Source organism: Molothrus ater, chromosome 2 (genome assembly GCF_012460135.2).
Source record: "Molothrus ater isolate BHLD 08-10-18 breed brown headed cowbird chromosome 2, BPBGC_Mater_1.1, whole genome shotgun sequence".
In the NCBI taxonomy this organism is placed as follows: domain Eukaryota; kingdom Metazoa; phylum Chordata; class Aves; order Passeriformes; family Icteridae; genus Molothrus; species Molothrus ater.
Genome location: NC_050479.2, coordinates 19,890,576 through 19,914,972, shown reverse-complemented (window position 1 = coordinate 19,914,972; position 24,397 = coordinate 19,890,576). Strand labels below are relative to the sequence as shown.

The 24,397-nt window shown below is 39.0% G+C and overlaps 1 protein-coding gene across 3 annotated transcripts in view; it reads right to left on the bottom strand.

The window, feature by feature from the left end:
* The window catches only part of ARHGAP6 (Rho GTPase activating protein 6), a 317,200-nt gene that overhangs the window by 24,860 nt on the left and 267,943 nt on the right, over nt 1–24,397 (bottom strand). For all 3 annotated transcript variants that reach the window (XM_036381638.2, XM_036381644.2, XM_036381652.2), the window contains exons 3-5: nt 16,866–16,937; nt 7,377–7,633; nt 2,635–2,830 (exon numbers count right to left, since the gene is read on the bottom strand). In XM_036381638.2, the coding sequence (XP_036237531.1) occupies nt 2,635–2,830; nt 7,377–7,633; nt 16,866–16,937 (525 nt within the window). The remainder of the gene's footprint in view (nt 1–2,634; nt 2,831–7,376; nt 7,634–16,865; nt 16,938–24,397) is intronic.

The window sequence follows — 24,397 nt, the reverse complement described above, 5'->3', positions numbered from 1 at the left end:
TAAAACAACTAAATATTTGGGCACTGAGCTGTGTATTTGGATACAGGATGAAGCTGGTATTTGGGACAACTCCCTGGCTCTAAAGTTCCTGTCATGACAAAGTTGAGAGTCTCCTTCAAAGGTACCTAAATAGGGCACTCAGGCAGACTGTGAGAGGGAAGAACTTCAACAGGGAGTTGTGTGCAGTTTATAAGGCAGGAACAGCTATTATATAGAGGGAAAGCTATAAAGAAGCATTGTGATACTTAAGGCAAAGTGCAGAAGTGTGTCATTTAGACTTAAAGTGATTAGGAAATTGGTGTTGCCTGCTATTTCATAAGAAATCAGTTCAAACCTTCTTGTAGCCCTGCAGAAAGCCACTACAAATACACAAAATTATAATATGGTTCTCAAAATGGACATATCCTGCAGACTAACAGGACCTGAAAAATTTGAGAGGTGACCTGGTCTTTAGCACTGACCATGTGAGGGGAAATTCTAAAGTCTGAAGGGCCCATGTATGTAATATAATTTTACATGGTTACACAGTTTTGCAAAAGGGATGAAACTATCCATAAGCTTGGAAGTTTATGGTCTAACAAGGGCTACTCTGCAGCTCTAATCTCTACTGACATACAGGAAGTGTAAAATTTCCTTGTGAAACAAATGCCTTCTGACAGCCATTAGGCTACACTTGCTTGCTGGAGATGCGTCACCTTGAATAATATTTGGAGTTGCAGATCTTCATCAGAGAAATTCAGATAGGAGTCTGCTTTTTAGTTTTTAGTCTCAACATAAGACCTCTTTTTAAATCTTTTCTCTTTGGTTAATAGAAAATTACATTGATGGACTATCATTTAGTAAACCCAGGAATACTGGCAGGGAATCATCTGAGATGGAGATTACACACACTGGGCAACCTGCAGGCTGCTTACCCATTCCTACACAGACAGACAGTGTTTTTGCTACACTACAGGTCTACAGAAAGCCAGGCCTTTATATCTCTGGGATGTGAATCCAGGGAAAATAGGGAAGGTGAACAAGGACAGGTGCTCTTATGTCTAAAAACATAACTATTTTTTGTCCTATAATGCTCAGAATTATCCTTTAAAGCAGTCATCAAAAACTGCTGGTGATTTGTTGCTGAAAAAGGATTTATGCATATAGGCAAGTATTTTCAGAATCAGGAATGATGTTGCTACAGTGTCCACCTTCTACCATTTTTAGGTTTCTCTCAGTGACAATAACTGTCTTGTGGAAAGCAGATTAAAATTGAAGAATTTGCCCCAGATTATATCAGATTATTGCACTGTGATGCAATCAAACAAAGCACAATAACTCATACTAAATTTCCTTTAGAAGAAAACTTCAATGTAAAGGAAATATTTCCATAAAGAGCATCATATGGAAAAGAACTTTGTTATGAAAGTGCATTAAAAGGATTAAAAATCTATCACAGATGATCAGGTGACATAAAATCACAGTATCCAAATGATGCTCAGCTGGATGGCTTCTTTGGCTGACTCAGATGTTCTCCAGACTCAGCTACCTTTTTTTTAAGAGATAGAAGTCATTCATCTCAAATTTAATCATCCCATACTTACTTGTCAGCCATGGTATCTAATCTCTGTAAAAGATTAACAGCAACTATCTTTTGCAATGTTCCTTGATACATTTGTAAGGAAGATAGTTTTCAGTTATGAATTGTGAAAGCTCAGCATTGTTGTTTAAATTGCAGTCCCTCATCTTGCAAAAGCCTTTCATTCAGAGTTAGTAAATTATTCCTTGCTGGTGAAATTAGCATCAAATACATCATTTGCTGTTACAATCACCATTATTTTATGGTTTGTTGATTATCTGGCCATGTGATAGCTCCATCTTGCTGTGGCCAAGTTATTTCAATTCTCATTAAAAAACTTTACAAGGCTAAGATACACTGGCAGAGATGGTGAGCAGATAGCTAGATTGACTACTGTTTCTGTACTATGTAAAGCTGTGGGAGGCTTGTGTCTGGACAATCGTGAACACGTAGGAAGAATGCTGGCAGGAGTCTGTGATTTCCTTTGGAGAGAGCAGGCCTGAGCTTGAGGCTGATCAGGAGGAATTAAGCCAGAGACAAACTGAGTATTCAGCCTTCAAGCCTTGCAGTGAACAGGAAGAGGCTACTTGGAGCTTAATATATATTTACCATGGAGTTCTTTCTTATTCTGAACCCCCATCTTCAAATATCAAAAGTCTTACAGTATAAATAGTTAATCTAGATCTCACACCTTAAGATCCACTGGCTGTGCATGACTCCAGACTGCCTGGAGCGTTTCAGACTTTTTGTTCTGAAGGTACAGGTAAACCTGTGGGGTGTGAAGAGCTGTTTCTGCAGAGCTGAGCACCCCAGTACAAGAGGGGTGACCTCCAAGAAAGGATCTATTCCTGTGCTCTATGGGCCAGTTTACAAGCTCGTAGCACAGATCTTCAGTTTGGGAAGCTATCATGTACAGAATTACTTGTGAGACAGTATTTTTAGCAAGAGGCAAAACAGGAGGGAAAATGTCTAGCTTTCAAAGACATCCTTGCATATACTTACTTCTCAAAATAGGCATTTATTTATATTATAGTAAAAATACATCTGCCACTCCTGGGAAAACAAAATATTCTTACCATGCTTTTCCAAGTGCTGGCAGCAGCTATCTACAAGCCGGGGAACCTGCCTGTAAATAGGGTTCAGGCTTAGCTTCTTATCTCTTGCCTTTTCTTTCTTGCTCTGGGCTTCTGCTGGCAAAGAGAGCTGGAGAGCCTCCAACAATCTTGAGTGATTGTCATCAAGATCTGTGATAGAGTCCACAGACATTGCACCCTGTAAAACACACACACGTGAACAATCAGTAGGGCTGGGGAAATCTCAGCATCACAGGATGTCCAGCAAAGACTTTTGCCTACCTGCATTTTAAACAAACTAATATAAAAATACCATTAGCTACAACATTTTTATAAATTAATGAAGTTATAATACCAGGGTAATGGATAGGAAAAATTGCTATGGTACGAAAGTTATTCTTATCATATTATAATGAATACAAATTAAAATACTGAAAATTGAAATGCTTTCCACTCCTTCACTCCATTCTTTTATTGATGTAAGCCTGCACATACTGCAGGGCAAGGATGAATCATGGTCTGTGGGTGCACCTCAGAAGTACCATATTCATGTGCATGGAGATATATAGATATTTTTAAATCTTAGGGCCTACTTTTTCTGTATCTTGGACCATTGTATCAGTGAAATTTATGCAAAATGATTAACAACCATACACCACATACAGTTAACAGTTAATATCACAAATACAAACAGCTGTGGAGTTTGAAATAATCCTACTCTATCACAGAATAAAGATACATCAGAGAAGTTATGGGGTAATATTTTTAAAATAATTCTACTTCAAGTATCTTAATATTTTAAAATCATTAAAATTCCAATGAAAGCTTTGAAATCCAGGTTTTGATTACAGCAAGGTGCAGAAGTTCAAGCAGTCTGTAAAGGATAAAGCAGCACAAGCAGCTGGAGTTTTCTGGTATGTTTCAATTTTCACACTTTAAAAATAAGACTTTTTTTTTCAAAGCACAAGATTACTGTCATTTCAAAATTACCATTTCTCTCAAGTCTTATTAAACTTATGAGGTAAAAAGCAATTAAACTTATGAGGCAAAAAACATTCTAGGGTCCATTACTAATAATAATAATAATAATAATAATAATCATCATCATCATCATCATCATAATCAACACAAAGAAAAAAGTAATGTTTTATTCCTATTAAAAATATCTGTTGTAAACTATTTTCTTTCTTTCTGAAACAAAGCATAAATTTTGCCATAACATAAAACATACAGTACAGAGATGCAGCATGTCATCCTAAGAAATAATAATGAAAATGTCAATTTCTACTCAAAACTTTTCTGACAACTATAGTTTGTTAAAAGCTGACAGGCAATTTATAGACTGCTAATCAGAACTCTATGTCTATTAAATGAGAACTTGAGAATTAAATGAGAATTGCTTACAAGGGAATTCAAAGCTCTAAAAGTATTTTGTTCCACCAGCCTAGCCAGCTGAACTTTATGAAGATTTTCAACTCATAGGCAAAACTTACAAAAAGTCCACCGAGATTTCAAACTCATTGATAAATTTCTAGTTCTTAATACCTTAAAAAACCCCATTTAACTTATCAGGTATAGTTCTGGTTCTTGTAAATCATGGTAGATGTATAAATGAAACACAGTGAAGTTTTCAGATTTTTTTTACCCACATTACTATAAACAATTACTGGATCCTTTAGAATCCAGCTTTTGACCTGTATTTCTGATGTCTCTCAAAAGTACATCTGCTTGATTCCTTTTACCTTTTCCTGCCAACAGGAAACAAAATCACAAATAAAAAACTCCTCCAGACCAAACAAGAACCTCTGGCTATGATCCATGTGTATAAAATTCCAACTGAATGATATTTTGATTTTATTTAAGAGTTTGGCATCCCAAACTTCAAATAAATTAATTGGCACTGAAAATCCTCACCCCACCCTCACCAGTGCAGCCCCTGTGTGATAGGTGCCCTCCTTTATACCCTGCCTTTACTGGTCCTTTCCTGTCTGCAAGGCATCCTCACCTCATGAATCATTATCAGAGTCACTTAAATCGGATTCAGATCCCTAAAATAGATGCAAATACAGTCAGTTCAACGTGGTCCTTGGGCATTTTATCAAAGTTGTGGATTAACTGGCACACTGAGCTGGCTTTAGGAAGAGTGACCTTGAGTTCAGTGACTGAAGTCATGGCTTGGCAATACCAAGTTCAGGCCAGCTCTGATTTTACAAGTGCTCAAGCAAATGTTACCAACATACTCTACAAATCCAGCTGAAACTCAGGCAGACCTGTTAGTCTGGGCTCAGACTGACCTACCTGACTGCTGAGGAACAGAGGAGGAGGAGACTGCACACCACTGCTCCAGGTTAGTAACACACACACTGCAGTGCCCAGCAACTAAAGAAAATCAAGTTCCATCTGCCAGCCATTACCTTTGCACATAATGGATGCCAGTCCTTGCTCCCCCATGATGAGTTCAAAACCTAAATACACTGGGGAAGTCTTAATCTAAGCACACAGAAACATGAAGGAAAGCGGAATTTAAAGTCTCAACTTCCAACTGCTGGGCAAAAATCCTATACAGAAAATGCAGCAACAGTGACTTTTGTCAAGCTGTTGGAGAGAGAACCACAGCACTCACACCATGAGCTCTGCAGCCAGCATTACCTTTTTCTAACTCCAATTGAAAATCTCAGGTCATTGTTTGAAGACTCACTTTTGTGTTTGAAATACACAAAAGTGAATGACACAGTTGCAAAGAAGTGAATGGTGCAATGATAAACAATCCCTCCAGTTTAAGTTTAAGAGGACTGCACTCCAGGTGTCTGTGCAGCATTTTTGTGATAAATTGGTTGTATCAGTTGCATTTACTAGCAAATAATTTTTTCTTTTTTTTTTTTTTTTTTTTTGTAAGCATTTGTCAGTTGAAAACAGTGCAATGGTGCTCAAGAGATCAAAGATAAGTGCAGGCTTCCTTATCATCCCCCTAAGTAAGCTCAGGGCAGAGGGGTAAGTGCACCGATAAACAGAAATATAGAGACAGACAAGATATGGGACATGAGTTGATATTAATGTTAAATAATGGAAAATTCATGAAATTCATTAAGTAAGTTCATTCCCTAAAGAAAATGCCAGCTCCCTCATGTCACACTGCCTTAAGTTTTATTTCTCTGTGGATGAACCATGTCCTGCTGCATCCTCATGGCTGTGGACCAAAGGCTCCAATTCTGCACTCTGAAAGCTGCAATGCCAGTATTGACAAAAAAATCCCCAACTATCTGAACAAACAAAACATGTAAAACCCTCCCTCAGCTTCTAGAAACTTGGTCCTGATGGATCTCTGTGGACATACCAAAGGATCCATGTTCTTCTGCCTGCTCACTGGTCAAATACATGTCAGAAATCTTATAATCCAATCTTTGTGAAAAGAACAGCAGATGAGTCACCTCTGGACACATGAGTTCTCTTTCTCTCCTATGAAAAAATGTTCTGAAGCCAACAAGTACATACAGCAAAGTTTTATTTTTTTGTCACTGCCAAACTCTGAAAGAAGTTCATGGGTTTCCCTTTACTTAACTTAGTCAAGTAACTTTGCACTTTTGTGTGACCACAAATGCCTGTTCATATGGTTTGTATAGACCAACAGATGTGCATTAATGAGTATACAAGACTGTAAACATCATGCTTTCAGTTTTGCAGACAGAATATAGACACTTCAGGCTTCAGCTGGCAGCTAGACAAAGAGTCCCATGACATGCCTTCTGCCTTCTCTCAATTTGCAATTTACTCTGGTACTACCCCTCTTAATCCCTGGTTTGAAGAGCCCAACAGAGAATTTCTGTGAAGCAGTTTTAGCCTATGGATGAAAGAAGGTGAAGTTCTTAAGAAAATACTTTCTTTCCCAGAGTCTGTTCTTGTACCTCAATTCTTGCTCAGATTTCTTAAAAAAGGTTTTATTCGAAGTATTTTATTATGCATTTTTTTCTCCCTCCATTGCAGATGAAATTAAAAAGCAGGAAAGTCTAGAACCTCAATTCCATGGTAACAAAAGAAAAAAAATTACTAACTGTAGAACTAGAAAGTTCAGAGCATAAAATTTAATTACAAGGAACAGATATATGCTAAAAAATGATCAATTTTACATGCAGATTAATATTCAACCCAAACCCACCACTCTGTATTTTGCTGGCAAAGGCATCTTCCTAGTCTGCATGCAGAAACATCCTTCAAAGACCCTGGCACAAATCTAGTCTGAGAACTCCTTACTTACCATGGAAGATATGATATGGGCTAGACCATGAGGATTTTTATTAATATAAGGATAGGGATTAATAGTCAGACTTATTATCAAGTCAGAGCTAGATTAAGATAAATATACCTATAAACATCAAACACATAGGTTTCGACTTTAAAACTGCTGAAAGAATGAGGTTAAAGACAGAACGAATTTGTTAAATCTGAAAGACTTAGAAGGAGGTAGATAAAGGGAGCAAACAGGAAGACTTCTAGATAGTCTCTCTGCCTCTTTATGATCTGTTACAGACTCACAGGGTCTATATGACCTTTTCCCACGAGCATGAGCAAAAGAAGATTTCCACCACAGTGAAGAGTTTTCTAATGTTGATGAGGCTGACTTCCACCTGAAAAAACCCACTATTTGAACAAAAAGTCTTCCACAGTCCACACACACAACAGGGTTGTCCTGGTCCAGCTAGACCCTCTGGACCTGCAATCACACACCCCATTGTGATGTGTCTACTTACACGCCTCCTTGCTCGTGGTGCTGGCTCAGGTGTGTTAGGAGAAGTGGATTCATTCGGTGTTTCTGAGGTGGAGCTGAGAGATGAGTTACTGCTGGAAAGTTCTTTGTTCTGTCTTTTAGTTCCAAATGGCAAGAGAAAGGCCACAAAATCTGAAACATCTTTTTGCTCTTCTCTCTGAGAGTCTTGCTTGAGCTTGTAGGCCCGGTCATTAGCAATCACTTGAGACAAAGGCATTCCAAAAGCCTGGGGAATAAATTCTGCAACAACAACAAACCCCTAATAGTTACCAAACATCTGGTATTTATCTAGTACAAAAAGAATTAACTCTTTCTTTGTTAAGAAAAACAATCTGAAGTCCTTTTAAATATGTAGTAATTCCAATGAAGTATTGGACTCAGTAATAATAACAACAACAGTGCCAGGTTGTCGTAGCCCACAGTATGTGAATGATAGATCCAATCACATAATGCAAGATACTCTGCACAGGATCTTGGAAAATCACTTGAGATCAAATCTAGCTAGAATGTTAACTTCCACCAAATGAAACTGAACTCAGGCACTTCTGGTTACATGTAGATGGTGCACAGGGACATCAGAAACTCTGGCAACCATCCTGAGTCTGTGAGCCTCACTGGACTGTGCCAAAGCTCTTTCTCGTGTTTCAGATCCCTCCACCAGGCTCCTTTCTCATGAATGCTGTAGGGCACCAGAGTCAAGGGGTCCTGGCATGTGCAGGGGTTTCACTACAGTTCAGAGAGCTTTGAAGTACATTCACCACTCAGACTAAGCCTTCAAGGATATAGTTTTAAATTCACAGAAGAACTATACTGTTTTAAATACAGGTAAGATTGAACCTGTTTAATAGTGGTATATCAGTATAAAGTTCCTTTGTAACAGTAAAAAAGCATGGACACATGGAAATATAGAACACATTTGTCTTGATTAAGAAAAAGAACATAATCCTCTCACATCAATACAACTGTAATGTACAAAACCAGCACATATCTCAAAGTAAAATGCTTAAATATTTTACAAAATAGAAAAATGCTTTACAGTGAATCAGTCAGCAACAACAAAATTCTCATCAATAATTTTCAAATTGTATCTATCTGAGATTAGCAGAAGCAAAACTACTGAGACAGATTTCCAACTAGAACTGGCATGTGCTCAAAAGATATGAAAAAAACCAGAGCTATTGATGCTATTCACCCTGGTGAAAATGAATGCAACTTCTACTAGGTTCCAGCTTCAGACCTGCTCAGATCAGGCATAAATAAAGTACCAGAGATTAAAATCAAATTTCTTTAAGCATCAAAAAAGGAATTATTAAAAAAAAAAAAGAAACACATAGAAAAATTCTTAGATACTATACTTCTCTTTTGCCACAATCATATAAATGCCAAAAATCCTTCTGGGATTTTAAGTCTGACTAGATCTTTGATGACACTTGCAAATTGTTTCTGGATTTGTATTAAGTAAGGCATTGAAAAAAAGAGGATATTTTAAGAATCTTGAATGAGGACAACACTAGTCTATCACACTAAAGAAACAACAGCCCATTGTTCTGATTTGGTAGAAACATTCCTGCTGTTTAGAAGCATGAAATGTTAAGATATGAGTTAACTTTTGTGGCCAGTCAAAACTAAATCAGGAAGAAGTGCCTCATATATCAAGCAACTCTGGAGGTGACCTATGAGTAGAACGACACCTAAAACCATCTGCATTTAATTTAGGACAAGAAAGATCATCCTCACACAGATATCAAGCAATGCAGGGATAGCCAGTTCCAGGAGTTCAGTTAGACCTTTCCCTCCTGTACTCAGCAGAGTGTGTCTACAAAATTATGACAGTATTAATATTATTTTTCTGACTGTTCTGAATTATCTTCCTAATGAACATTTAAGATGACAAATTTGAACCGCACATATGCGACCTGTGTCCCCTTCTGGCTGTCTAACCAGGTGCTTTCTTATACTCCCAGCAGCCCTTTTTATTTCCTGAGAAAAGCCAACACAGTATATTCCTCTGGTTTGGCTCAGAGCTGCCTATGATTCAGACTGGGAGAGGACAGCAGTATTTATTTAGCTCATGTGATGCCCAACAGCAGGCTGGTGCCATTGATGCTACATCAACTGGGGCAAGATCAGCAGGAGATGAGCTCTCAGCACTGCTTCATAAAACAAGTTCATTAAAATGACCCTCTCCTTCCAGTATGTGAAGGCTGGCATTTTGAGGTAGGTGTTGTCCCTCCTTGGAAACTAACAGGTGTGGGATTCCAGGTTTTTAATTGCTCTTGCTCAATGTGGCCCAGAGAAAGGACAATGAGCCTCTACTCCAGGCTGCTCTGATGTAGACCTTCTCAGAGGACATGAACCACTTCCTCAATTTCTCAGTGTCTGGCAGAGATGTGGAACTGGATGAAAACCAATTGGCTGAATTTCAGACTAAATACAGATGGCAGTGGTGCTGGCTGGCAGTGGTAATTACATTAAAGAGTTGGCAAACCCAGTAAAGTTTTGCTCATTTGTTGAAATTAAGAGAATCGGTTCCCCCCTCTGCAGACTGCCTGCAGCCTCAAGTTCCCAGCAAAATGTGTGTGTGCTTGCACCATGGGCTGTGGTGGCAGGGAGCATGTTCCACACACCACTCTTCAGAAGCATTCAATCCCAACAGCTTCCTGGTTGGACAGGTAATTAGAGTGAATGTTAGCCCCTCTGACATTTCAGATTCATTACAAAAGAAAAACTACTTATGTGAAGTAATTAGCAACCCTTGGATGGGAGAGAAAGGGCACTAACTCAAATCACAAGATGTGTGGGTTTGAGGCTCTAGTGTCACAAGAAAGGTAAAAGGACCAACTGCCTTTTTACAGATGTGTGCTGGGGATCCCTTTGTCAGAGAGGTTTCATTTGCATGAAGAAATGTACCTTAAAGCACTGGCTCAAACCTTGGTCTGTTGTATACATACTGAGTGCCAAAGCTACAAAGGTAGTTATTCTCTGTAAACTCAACAAAAAATTGATCACTTATTCAGTGAGGAGACTGGGCAGCTTAAAAAGACATTTTGCAAAAAGCATCATGTAAAAATGTGAAACAACCAGGCAGATTGGGCAATCAGCTTGGAAACAGACTTTATCCTTAGCCAGCACCACTTTTAATACACTCCAGTTTTCAGTGTTTACTGGCAAAGGAGGAAATTTACTATTTTGGAGAAGTGCATAATTTCTCTTACCAGAAAGTCAGTCTTGCAGCTGAGGCAAGATTCTTAACAAAATTTTGATTGAAACTGATATGTTCCTAAGAATCTTTCTTTGGCGGTAAATCATCATTTTCTAATAAAAAGCAGCATATCACAGAAAAATTCCTAGCCAGATCAAATAAGAGTTTCAGTGATCCCAAATCCTCCTTTTTGTTAATCAAATGATAATATTCAGGATCTTGACCCACATGGTTATAGCTTACCTGACCTCATGTCACCCTGTCCAAACATAGTTTAAAAGATTTCTCTGAAGATTCAGCAGGTAAAAACTGCTTTCCATCCCACAGAACCTAACAGTCTATTAGGAGCCAGTGAGATCTATATTCTAGATTCTAATGAGTCTTTCAATACTAATAAAGTGAAAAGTAACTATGGTTAGGGTCCTTAGCATTTGGAGTTATTTCTTAAGTACATCATAAATGCTGGTTTTGGGTTGCTAAAATCTGTGACCAAGATTTATTAAGGTGCTTGTACCATATCTATTTAAATAACAGGAATAGAGATCAGAGAATAACAAGCTTTTAAAGGGATATTTAAATGGGGTCTTTAAGTCAATCTCCCCAGCTAGCAGACAGGGTAACTCTGTTTTGCTAACTGAAATCAATTATTTCAGATCAGTAGAGACAGTGATTGAAGCAGAAAACAAGGAAAACAGAAACCTCAGTCCATAACGGGAACTGTAAAACTCCTTCCATCTGAAGGTTCTTCAAAACCTGCACTGACTCCAGGAGATTTGACGTAAGACAATGTTTCCAGCATCAGTTCTGTGGCTGAAAATCTCTTCTTCAGCTACTCACAGCTCACTGATCTTCAAGGAGTAATACAAGGCCCTCCCAATTACATATGCTTTTTTCTGGGAGTAGGTCTGGGATGTTTTTATAAAAAATTAAAGACATTATTTGGTACTTTACTTGACTTCAGTACAAAATATGACACAATGTCGATTAAACCCCCTCTTTTTTATGCTCAGAGAGCATGAGAATCATATTCAAAGTGTTTTTATAGAGGCATGGTTTTATAGAGGTTAGTGGAAAGGCTTTTAAAAAAACCAATTTCTGATAAACTACAATAAAAAACAAACTTCATTTATTCAGCTCCCTCCTTAGGCTGTGCCCAGGCACATAGACACCACAATAGGCTGAATTACTGAGAACAAATGCAAACATTAATTAATATCTTAATTTACTGAGCATGAATAGGAAGTAAACACAAAAGACATTTTCAAGAATTTTGAACTAAAGAAAAACTGGACATCTGCTGGATCTGCATATGCCACAGATTTACCAGGAAGGCCTTTTCTCATGAAGTCCTGCATACACAGCAGCTGTGCTAAGGCCCTAGAGATGAACCTGTCAAGTATATCCCATGCAGAAGCATCAGCAAAAGGGATGATTCTCAGTTACTCAAGCAATCACATAACAAGTGATTATACATTCTGAGCAGGTCTCTTTGTTAACCTGTAGGGTTTTCTGGAACCAAGGCAAAACAAACTTGGTTTACTGATAAAATCTTCTAGAGCAAGTAATTTCTGGGAGGCATCCCTCTCAGGAATGCCTGTGTGTACTCTAAAAGGAGACCTGCTTACACTGACACCCACATCACTGGAAAGGGATGGCAAAAGACTCTGCTTCTGCTGCCTTAAAAATTAGCACTGAATTCATAAGGGAACAATATCCAGCTGCCAGCAGACAGCATCCTGAGAATGTCTTATTTCCAAGCAGCACAGACATGTTACTGCTCCTTCAGCCTGAGTAGTGTTTGTCAGCAGCCAAAGGCAAGGTTTGGAGACATCTGTAGACAGTAGGATTGAGGGTCATGATGGCCATTAATAACAAAGAGGCCGGGTAAAGCAAAAACACTTGAAGGATGGAAGCTGAAAATATTGCTTAAATGTCTGGGTGGAGTGCTGCTCTCCTGTTTAGTCTGTTTACATCCAGTAAGTTTGCTATATCCTGCTTTGGTGAATTACTCAGAGATGTAATAACAATTGAAAAAACATTTCTTTTACAATTTCTCCACTTTTAACAAGATGTTGACAGATATAAAAAAGGACAAAGATATATGAAACTCATTTAATATGCATTAAATTCCACTGTGGTGTCTTTATTGGCCTTCAGAAGCTTGACAAGTTACTGAAACTCTCACTTAACAGACAGGTTGACTGATCCATCTGAATAAAATGTGAAGCTTAGACAGTAAAAATTCCATAGATTGGACTGAGTCCTAAAATACAAGTTATTAAATCTCCAAACAGTCCTAGAAAAAATGAGCACCATTCCTTTTGGTTATGCTTTTAAAGCATAGATGCCTGGTGGAGCAGGTGGCGAAGAACAGTCTTGGGCACAAATTGGAGAGATGTGGCACATCTCCAGAGAGAGCAACCCCAGAAACCTACACCATGGAGCAGTTCAGTGCACGTCAGTGCTAAAGGAGAGGCTTTGCCAGGCAAGAGCTGCAGCGAGGCCTCCATCGTGCATCCCTGGAGAGCAGCATGGTGGCCCTTCCTTTCCACCTCTGTGGCCTCCTGTGCCAGGCACATCCCTGCTATCTTTGATTGCAACCCACACACATGATCACATGGTGCTGCATGACTGTCAGGATTAACCTTCAGGAGTCTGTCTTTACAAAAGGAGATTTTCATGTGGCCCACACTCTGGGCAGGACCAACAACATGGTCCCCTGAGCCACTTGTCCAGGTGTGTGGGGGCTTCCAGGCTGAGATAGAAAAAACACAAAATGTTTGGGATAATTTACTCCCCCAATTGCAACTGTGTTTACAAAGGTGATGCTGAAGGGATGGAAATGAAGTCTGCACTAAGGCAGCTGCATCACCTCTGTATGAAGTGTCTGGTGATCAGCTTCCCTGCTCCCCCTCCGATATCCTGCGGCCTGCTCTTGTTTTCTTCTCACAACGGTGCAGCTTGACTAGGTACTAAAAAAACCCACCACAAACCCCCCAAAATAAACAGAAGGTAGGCTTTCCATTCAGGTATGAGCACTAGAGACCTGCCTGGGTGGGTGCGTGCTCCCAGCTTTTTGTGTAGCACACCCATGCTCACAGTGAGGAGTGTTTGTCTTGGAGCAGCTGCCCAGAAATGGAAGATAGCTCTCTACAGAACAAGCCTGCTGTGAAAGGCATGTCAAGGGAGGTTAACTCTGACTCCAGGTGACATGGAGGCTACTACTCAGGGAAGGTGGAGGGGCTCAATTCTGGTGTGAGCATAGCAGGCTCATCCTCATGGAGACCAGCAGCACAAGGCCTTAGATTTTTCTTTCCTGAGCTAACTCATCAGCTGAAAGCTGGGCAACACTGTCCCCCCTGACTCCTGAGGCTGGAGGAGAAACTGGTGCTGCTGCTTCCCACAGAAAACAGCCACCCTTCAGGCACTGTGCCAGGCTGATGGCCCCCCTGGCACAAACCAGCACTCCTGGTTGTTCATTCCCTCTCCTGTCATGCATTAAAACTCTGCTCAGCAAGCACCTGAATGGCAGATGATCTTTAATAACTCAGAAGGACAGAGAAAAGTACACCAGGACTAAGCATGGCCAGAAAACCTGACAAGTAAGATACCATATGCTGCTATTTGGGCTATTTTTGCCTAACATTTGCTGTTGGCAATTAGTAAGAGTAGATATGCCTTTCTTTTCACTCTGCTAACACAACCTGTTCAGAATGTGACTCTTTCCAATTTCCTGGACTTTTATTCACCAACCCACGTTTTTCCTAAAGGAGAGAAATACAGATTCTCCTGTTTGAAAAGTGCTGGGATATTTTCCTCTCAGAGGGTCCTATAATATTTTATATTATTTTATAGAAGCTCCTATAATACTTTATAAGTGGAGAGTGCATGTAAAGCTTCTATAACTCAGAATAAGACAGTAAGAGATGGAAGAAAAATTATAAAAGCAGATGGGATAGAAAAAGGATAAAAGCAGTATGTTTGAAACATCTGAATTTCAAATAATAATAAGAAAAAAGGAATTAAAATTAGGAGAATCAGCATAGTGATTTCTAAAAATGCTTGGTATAAGTAACCAGATAGTATGAGCAAGGCTGAAAACCAGGAAGTAGATAAATTTAAACAATGATGAATAAGTACAAAGTGCTGATCTTTAGTGGCAACTAGTGAACCCTAAAAGGCAAAGTGCACTCAGAAAACTCTTCAGAATAAAAATCAAGTATATCCCCAAACCTACTAAGGTTTGAGGAGTATATGAATGGAGTATAAATGTTACCATGCAAGGTAGAGACAAAAGAAAATCCCTGAGCAGAAGTGTAATAGCAGAAAATAATATTATCTTGAAGTGCTCAACTGGTGCAGCTGTGTAATTATTAGAAACAAAGGTCAGCTGAAATAAACCATGGTTAGCTGAAATAAACCATAGCTTCCATGGCTAAGGAAATAAAATAGAATGCAAGGCAATATAAGAAAAAAATATTGTTTGAAAGATCTTTGGCAACAGAGAAGTTGGAATAAAGACCAACTCTGGGTTAAGGATTTGTATCCATCACCAAAAGGACACTCTCACTTCTCAAGGCACCAAAGAGCATTGGTGGAGCTCTGAAAGTGCAACTGCAAGGATCTACCAAGTTTGGGTGACACAGCAAAATTCTGGCTTTGTTGAATTATCAAAGCACTTTATAATTTTTAAAATCTGCTACGGTAATGAAAAAAATGTGAGGAAAAAAGCCAGAATGTATTTTAACTCTCAAATTTCTAAAAATAAACTTTCAACAGAGACTACCGAAGTCATGGTACCCCTAAGGAAGGAAAGATGAAAGCTCTCAGTACACAAAAATTTGTGAGAGACAAAACATTTTAAAACGCAGGATGTGGTTAGCCTTTTCTGATGCAGAGGAGCACCTCACAGGCCCTGTGAAGATCAATATCTGGCAAGCACACTGAAGAGCAGAGCAGGTTTTGCACAGAATTATGTTGCTTTACACTCTTATCTGTATCAACAACTACAGAAAAAAACATAGCAATGACTAATTACCATGTAACCAAATGTAATGAATTAATAGGACAATGCAAAAAAGATTTTCCCCCAAAGGTGGCTACAAAATCATTAAATCTCTTCCTTAATGACTCCTCCTGCACGTGGCTTCAGCCACCTATCAAGTAATTCTTGTAAAAAATTAAAAGTTTGGTACTGGCAATGTAATAATACAAGAAGCCACTGGATGTACCAAACCAATGTGTCAGGGCACATTCCATTTTAGAAAGATTAATACAAATATTTTCCATAACCAATTTTAAATCAAGAAAATAATAATCATGCATTTTAACTCATTAAACATATTAAAATGAAAATAATAACTTCTTGATAACTCTGTAAACTAATTTCAAAATGGGGATGTTAATTTTTACAGTAGAATTTCAAAGTTCCATTCTTCTGCTAAACTAGACTTAAAGTGAGGACCTGAGAGTAACCAGGTCACTTCTTCTGTCACAAATTCCTGGATTTGAGTGCATGTTTGTGAAACTGGGATATCAATACTGAGTTTCATAACCATTTTTCCAAAAATGAACACAAAATTCGATGCACAATTTCCTACATGCGATTTCACAGGCACTTTCCAGCATCTCAGTATTCAGACTTGGTTCAAATGGCTCTGAATTACAGGTCAACTTCAGGCCCTGGATTAGGGCCCAGCCCATAAAGCTGATTAGTGTCCAAACAAAAGAGTGCAACCATATCTGTAAATCCGTGTCACGTGGAGCTTATTAAAATCCAACTGATCGGTAGCACTGAAGCATTTATATATTTTAAACAATGGTTATTTTCCTAAGGTTAAAGAAAGAAAAGCATACCAACAGACTTGCTTGGGCAGTACTGGGTTTACGTGCTTTGTAAATTGAGAGTACAAATGCAGGTAAAGAATTGGATCATGTTATACAGACCACATTCTGCACTGGATGGTGAAAGTGGGTAGAAAGAAAATTGGAGAAAAGACACAGTCCTTTAAGCCTTCCTTTTTTCCTCAGGAAAAAAAAAAAAACAAACAAAACCAACAAAACCATATCAAAACCAAAACCTTTCAGTTGAAGAGATCTGACTTACACTAAAGTCAAACAGAAAAGATAAAACATACTTTTTAGGCTGAAAATAAATACCTAGACAGCATATCAGCTCAACAACATTCTACTTCAAGAAGTATTTATCAGACTAAAGAAATCTCATATGCAAAACTAAGACCTGATCACCAACTATGTACTCATTTTTACCTTTGTCTCTGTTCTTCTCCTTTCCTAAAGAGTCCAGTTTCTTTCTTAATGACTTCTTCCTCTTTTGTCCATCTGTAAGAGGCAAAAAAAAAAAAAAGAAAGAAAACAAAAAAAAGGAAGTAAGTGAAGAGAAGTAACCCTGAGGAAACTGCTGCACAAGCTGTAGGAACATGGAGTGAGATGGTCACAGCACTGGGGATCAGGAAGGGTGTGAGGCACATTTCACAAAAGCTGGGGACTATCACAGTCCTCTGGCTCAAAGGAGAGTGGCTTTGCTCACCCAAACACTGAGGGTGTAGTGGGGAACACAAATGTACCCCCAGCATGCTGCTGGGCACATTTACACACACGTGCGTGGTCACTGAAGAGTTAACAATGGAGGTGTTTTGCTGGATGCTCTTCATAGCAAAGCACCATAAACCTAAAAGCTTTATGGTTTATCCTAAAGAATAGCCTTCATCAATGGTCACAAGGCTGTGATTCAGATGTGGAACTAAAGGTAGTATTTGGAAAGGGAGGATTGCTAACCTCCAGGATAAACTCTGCATACCAGCCATACCAGTTGGGTGAGAGCTGACCACCTTCACATGACCCATCTGAGCTGAACTCATGTTGGGAGCTGGCACTTGACTACAGCATGTCCAGATTGGTTCAGGTGGATTAGAGCCTCAGAAAAGTTTTTGTTCTGACAATCGACATATTGTCCAAGTTTTCACCTAGGTATTAAGGACCAGTGGTTTTAAGCAATATCAGAGGCAGGTTGGTTCTTGAAACAATTATATCAAAAGGTTGACTACCATTATTTCCTTCAGCAGCATCTTTTGTAATGAAAAGTCAACAAAACAGAATTTTATTTATTAGGTCTCAACAAATACCAGGGATTAAGTCAGGGGCCTGCTTTAACTTGTACCTTTGGAATTTTTTAAGTTCTAAAGTAATATAAAGAGTCTACCATAGACACTGCTCTAGATAAACTTTAATGAACAAGTACCTTTTCCCTTACTGGTTTTGTATTATGGTAAAAACTCAAAAATAAGCACACCATATCCATTTCACTTTTAGGGCAAGAGAGTCACCAAGTAATGTGTCTCAACACATTTTCCTAGTTGTGTAAGCCAGTGTCTTAAGTCTTTTATAGCAAGGAACATACCACAAAGGAGTGAAGTGGATCTCTGTAATGAGCTCTCATCTTTGCAGTTTGAGGTAATGAGAGAACACAAGCTATTTCTCCATACTTGTCCCTCAAATCCTTCTGAAAACCAAGTCCAGATCATTACCCGATAGACTGCTCAACAAATTCTGACTTTTTTATAGCCAATTAATATCCTTTTATTTTAAAAGTAACATTTCTTTTTTTCTTTTTGTAATGGTGGTTGAACTGACTCCACTTGCACTCTGCAGTTATTTCCAGGATCTCACAGAATCACAGAATGGTTAGGGTTGGAAGGCACTCTAGCCCCTTCCTAGGAGATCATCCAGTCCAACCATCCCCCCACAGAGCAGGATCACCTGGAGCAGGTGACACAGGAATTTGTCCAGGTGGGGTTGGAATGTCACCAGAGAAGGAGAATCGACAACCTCCCTGGGCAACCTATTCCAGTGCTCTGACCTCCTCGGCGTTAAGTTCTTTGTCATGTTGAGGTGAAAATTCTTGTGTTTTAGTTTGTGGCCATTGCTCTTTGTCCTGTTGCTGGGCACCACTGCAAAAAGTCTGGCACCATCCTCTTGGCACCCATCTTTGAGATATTTATATGGACTGATGACATCTCCTCTCAGTCTTCTCAAGCCTAAACAGGCCCAGGTCCCTCAGTGTCTCCTCACAAGAGAGATGCTCCAGACCCCTCATCATCTTTGTAGGCATTTGCTGGAACCCTTGCCAGTAGCAGATTGTTTCTCTTGTGCTGAGGAGCCCACAAGTGGACACGGCACTCTGGATGTGGCCTCACTGAGGGTGAGAAGATGGGCAGGATCACCTCCCTTGATCTGCTGGCAAAGCTCTTCCTGATGCACCTCAGGATACCATCAGCCCTCCTGGATGGAAGGGCTCCCAGCACCCACAACTCGGATATTTGGTTCCTGTCTTGAGGTACAATTGCTAAGTGTTGGTTATGGGTTATATTTACTCCCCTTTCCCACACCTGCTGTGGTGAGAATTCATCTCTCTGAAATAAGGCTGACTAGATGGATAAGGTACCCTGATACTGTGAGAGTTCAGCAGTATAATGGCAGTAATTCATTGCCTGAAGCAGTCTATGATTAGATTTTCCCCTTTTTTCGTAGCCACATGACAAGGCTATAATTCAAAGTCATACTCTGATTGATGAAAAGCCCAGACTTTTCACACCCTCTGACATTTCCTGTTGTTAAGATTGCGTTTTTAAGAGAAATTCTTTCACCTCTTGGCAAAGTGAATAGTTGGTAGCCTGCTTACAATACACCTGACAGTACAGCTTGTTTTTATAAGGTTCCCTGCTACCCATTGTGGTCTGGCTTTATACCTATAAAACGATTTTCAAATTCTTTTCCATGTTCTAAATTCAAATTACTGCTTCACAGACTCTTTTTGATAGATTATTTATATTTATTTGGAGTCATATTCTCCAAAAACCCATTTATTGATATACTGAGACATTAAAAAAATGAGAGAAGGAATCAAAATTTGCAGTGTTTTGCTATGCTCATTTAAATTTACAGTTCAGCCCACAGCAAGAGAAAAAGAGTTGCATATAAAAATAAGGCTGAGAAAATCTCAGTAAAAGCTAAAGCTCAGAAGATCTGCCAAGAGGTCTGAGGTCAGTTCAAGTTTTCATCCTCCCCAGCAAAAGACATGATAAATTACAGTCCATATGCTGTACATATAAATGTTTTCAAATTATGTTAATACAGGGCACATCAGGCAGAACATTGCTGAAATATTCATAATGTGTTTAAAGACTTATGCAACGCCAGCAGTTTTACATATTAAATGAATCCCATTCACAATAATAATGCTTAGTATTTATTAGCTGCAGTGTGGTTTTGAAAATATAATTAATATCCAAAACATTACTGAGAAACAGGCAAAGCATCATTACCCACTCTTAGTACCTACTGCATGGTTTTTAATTAATTAGCAATACTTCTGCAAAATAGCATTGTATCAGTCTGAAGTGCTATTAGGTATGGATGGATCGCTACTTTTAATTTCCACTTTGGAAAAGTCTAAACCACATAAAGTGGTAAAAGCTGTTGGGCTGTTATCCAGCCTTTTGTGTCAATAAATTCTCAATTTATGTCTTCTTTCTGTAGATCAACAATACACTGCTCCTTCAACAGGTTCCACTCAAGAACATCAGCAGGACTAGAGAAGCACTCAAATGACAACTGTCACAGTGAAGGAGGCTGAGGTTTTTTAACTTTGCTAACCCATTCTGTTTTCCTGAAGGACACCTGTGCAGACAGCTGTGCAGATCAGCTTGTTTGTCAGAAATGGACTTGATCTGTACAGTACTTACTAATTTATATGTTTGCTGCATTTTTCACTGTAATGCATACATCACTCCCTAGGCATTTATTTATTAAGACTAGCACAATGAATATTTAAAGATCAAGAGTCTAGAATCAAACTCCTGAGTGCACATTAAATTGCTACGTGACCTGTTTTTCCAAAGTGGTGAGCACTTCCAGGTTCAGTTAGTGCCAAAAAGACTTTTCTATTTGAAAAATTAGGTCATCTCTTTAGGACTCTGCCAGTGAACCACACAGCCTACAGAATACAAGATTATTTATACTGATCTACAGACCTTTTACAAGAATTGAACAGTCTGACTTCTGAGGTTATCAAAACTTAAATATTTTGGGTTAAAGTTGAAATTCACCTGCAGTGTCATCACTAGCACAATTTTTTTAGTATTTATACTATCAAATCCCAGATTTTCTACAGACCATTTGAGGGCTTAGATTTCTCTCTAAGTAAGACCATGGTTCTACAAGCTAGGTAATAAGAAGTCATTTTCACACTGAGGATATATAAACTTCAGCTATGACAGTCAAAACATGAAAAGAAAGAAAGAGAACTTCGTACATTTTTAAAATTATTGTTCTGTTGCTTTGCACAAGACCACCTACTGGCCACCTACCTTCTAGGACTGCAAGAGAGAGAATAGTGCAGGTTGAATCCTGTTACTATTTACTTCAAGTACTTTTTTTTTCAACTTATGTTTTGGGAAATGAACAAGTCTATTTGGTAGGTAGAAGTGTTGCTCAGCATAAGCTAAAGAATCACAAATTAGGTATAGGGCTTTAGCTCAGAATTATACAGTTAGTGGTACACAAAGTTAATACCCAGAAAGTCTTGGCCTAACAGTTTCACATTATGTCACTTAATATCCTGTGAAGCCCTAATCCAAAGTGCTTTTACTAATTAGTAAATTATGCAGTAAAATAGTACAACAGCATCCAAGCTTTGTACATAGTTTCTGGGACAATATTACAGTATTAGGCTTCAGATAATGAAAAAAATACCCTCTCAAATATGCTTGAAGTGAACCTGTAACAAAAATAGGATTTTTCAGCACTTTCCTTATACATGGACTGGTGGATTATCTGTAAGAATGATATTCCTTTTATGTTACTTACATGCAAGTAACTTTCTATTACTCAAACACTTAATGCAACACTTTCTATTACTCAAAAACTTAATTCATAAATTCATACAAATCCTTTAAACTAATTTAACTCGGTGGGCTTTTGACATAAGAGATATGCTGCTGACAGGGTTGGAGAACAAAGAGAACTTCCCATTTACTGGCAAGTTCCTTTGCTTAAGAGAAATGAGTTTCTTGTCCATTTAGTGAAGAATGTTTGTCAAGTTCCACAATTAAGTGCTATTTTAACACAGTGTAAAAAGAGGACCTATCTCAGTGATTATCAGACCCATAGCTCAATTATCAAAACAGAAATGGATAAAAAGGTTGATATTGTGAGAATTCTAAACTACTTCTTCATAGTAATTCTAATTCTATTCATGGCCATTTTTCTTAATACCCACTAGTAAATGGATCTAACAGTACTTAAAGAAAAAAAACTTAGAATATATCTTCTAAGATTGTAATAAATTCTTTCTTGAAAATTACTGCCAATGGCACCACAAAGCACAAAGTCAGACCTCTCTTGAGCACTTGGTGGTTCACTTCACTCACCCAGAGCAACTCATTTCCCAAGTGCCAGCCTCCCACAGCCAGCCTGTGTGCCAAATGTCAAGCTGCAGTCTCTGTGGCCTGTGCAATACTGCAAGTAATTGAGACTGTCAATCAGAAAACACTGCTAAATTCTGTTGACAGAGCACAATAAAGGCAAGACTGCACTTCATTCACTGACAGTTGCACAGTGTTTGTGGTTGTAGCTGCTTCTTTGGGTCACTATACAAAGCAAATTTACTTCTGAATATGCACTTGGGGCTGCTCTGTTGAAGAAGAGGGTGCTGGTTTTACTTAGCCATTTCTGTGACTAAAAATGTTCGTCTTGAAATATTTATTTTTAAAAACTTGTTGAAATGCCCTGTTCCCATGCAGTAATTTCCAAAGCACTGCCAGCTGCAACACAAATGGAAGATAAAATTCAACCAGACAAACAGGATTCTGGCACATAAAGCAATACAAAAAGGGGAAGGCTGAGCCTTCAGATATTTCTTTTCACACTCACCCTTTGCCTCAGCCATACACACACAAGACCTCCATCAGTGATGCAGATTACTGTGTGTATTCAGAAGCCTTGGACTATTGTCCCATTTGTCCTTACAGTCTATGTTCCATGCTTTACTTCATTTTGACTTAAATCAGCATTTCTTTGTGCTTGTCAGCCAGCAGCTGATGGAAGAAAAGCCATAATCATTCAAGAATATCCCAGAGCTGCAGTCGTGGCCTTCCAGGTGCCATCTGGCTCATAGATGCTCACCTCAGTCCACAGCAGCAGGCAGAGGCTGCTCACCAAAGGCACCACACACACAACAGAGGCAGCTTTCCTCTGATGCAGCAAACAAGCTTCAGCATTCCCCTCTCTGAGAGGTTCCTGAGGACTGTGCTCATGGCAGAAGAACCAGCATGAAAAGGACAGAGCTGCAGTCAAAGCCAGTTTTTCAGGAGAAGGGAGGTCCCTCCTGTTGGGCTGTGCACAGGGGACAGGGCTGGGCAGGGGCAGCACCTGAGCCCAACCCTTCTCAGGGCAACCGTGAGAAACCAGGAGAGCTGTGGGGAAAGTCAACTGTGCAGGAAACAAAGCTCTCAGCAACACACACTGCACACAGTGCAACCACCTGAGAAAATCCACAACCAGCAGACAAAAGTGTGCTTTTAATTCACCTCTTCCACATCCCAGCAGACTCTGTGGTAACCTGTGGTTAGTGAATCTTATCAGACCTAGCCTTCAGTGCCTCTGGGCTAAGGCACTACTAATTGTTAAAATGAAACACAGACAAATTACAAAGTCCAGCTGTGCAGGTTTTAAGAGATTCAGCTGCTGAAAGTTTAAAAGCTGCACTATACATGATTTCTTTACTGTTGAACAGTAAGAACTTGGTGATAGTGGTAGACAACTTAATTATTTATCTAGAACGTATTCATAAGTTTCCATGGAACTCATCTAGAAGGCAAAACTGATGGAAATCTCACCTACTTCAAAAGAAAGCTGCATCCCTATAGGAACTACAGTTTTATTTATCAAGTAACAGTTCACAATAACCTCCTGTGGTTCTGATACAAATTTTAAAAAAACCCCAAACAACCAACCCTACATTTGCTTGCCAGGTACTAATAGATTTTTTTATACACATCAGTTGATACTGAACAGATATTCTGAAGGCAAAGGTGATATATCAATTTATACTTGCTGAACATATTACCAGTAGACTGCCCTGTCTTTTAGGAAAACAAATCTGATAAGTGTAGTTCCAAACTAGACTCAAATCTAGAAAAATGCACTATTTCTGTTGAAAACTATTTGCAAGGCCTATTTCTATCAAAAAAATAGACTATAACTGCAGTGAGATAGGTATTAACTCTCCTTCACATAAAAACCCACAAACAAACAAACAAAACAAAAAACAAACAAACAAACAAAAAAAAACCCAGACCACCACCACCAATAAAACAACAACTTACTTTGGTCACTGCTCTAATTCAGATAGCAAATACTACCCAACTCCTGTGGCTAGAGGAATCATAAGAAAACATGACATTCCCACTGCATTTGCCTACATGTTCCCTGGTGCATTTAAGGACTTAATTAGTCTCCAAGTATATATGTTGTAAAGAAATAACTACTTTTGTATTTTCAAATATGTTCTTCCATGACTCTCTGTCATGAAGAGACTTGCATTAACTGGTGGGCAAATGTAGGTGCAACATATTCTAAGGGTGAGAACCAAACCTAAGTTGATAGGGAATATGGGATTTGAGCCCTGGAGCAAGGTCAGGGCTCCTGAAGCCACAGCCAGAGGGAGGGGGATGTCAGAGCCCACCCATGCAAGGAGAAGAGCTGGGAAGGAGCAGCTTCCC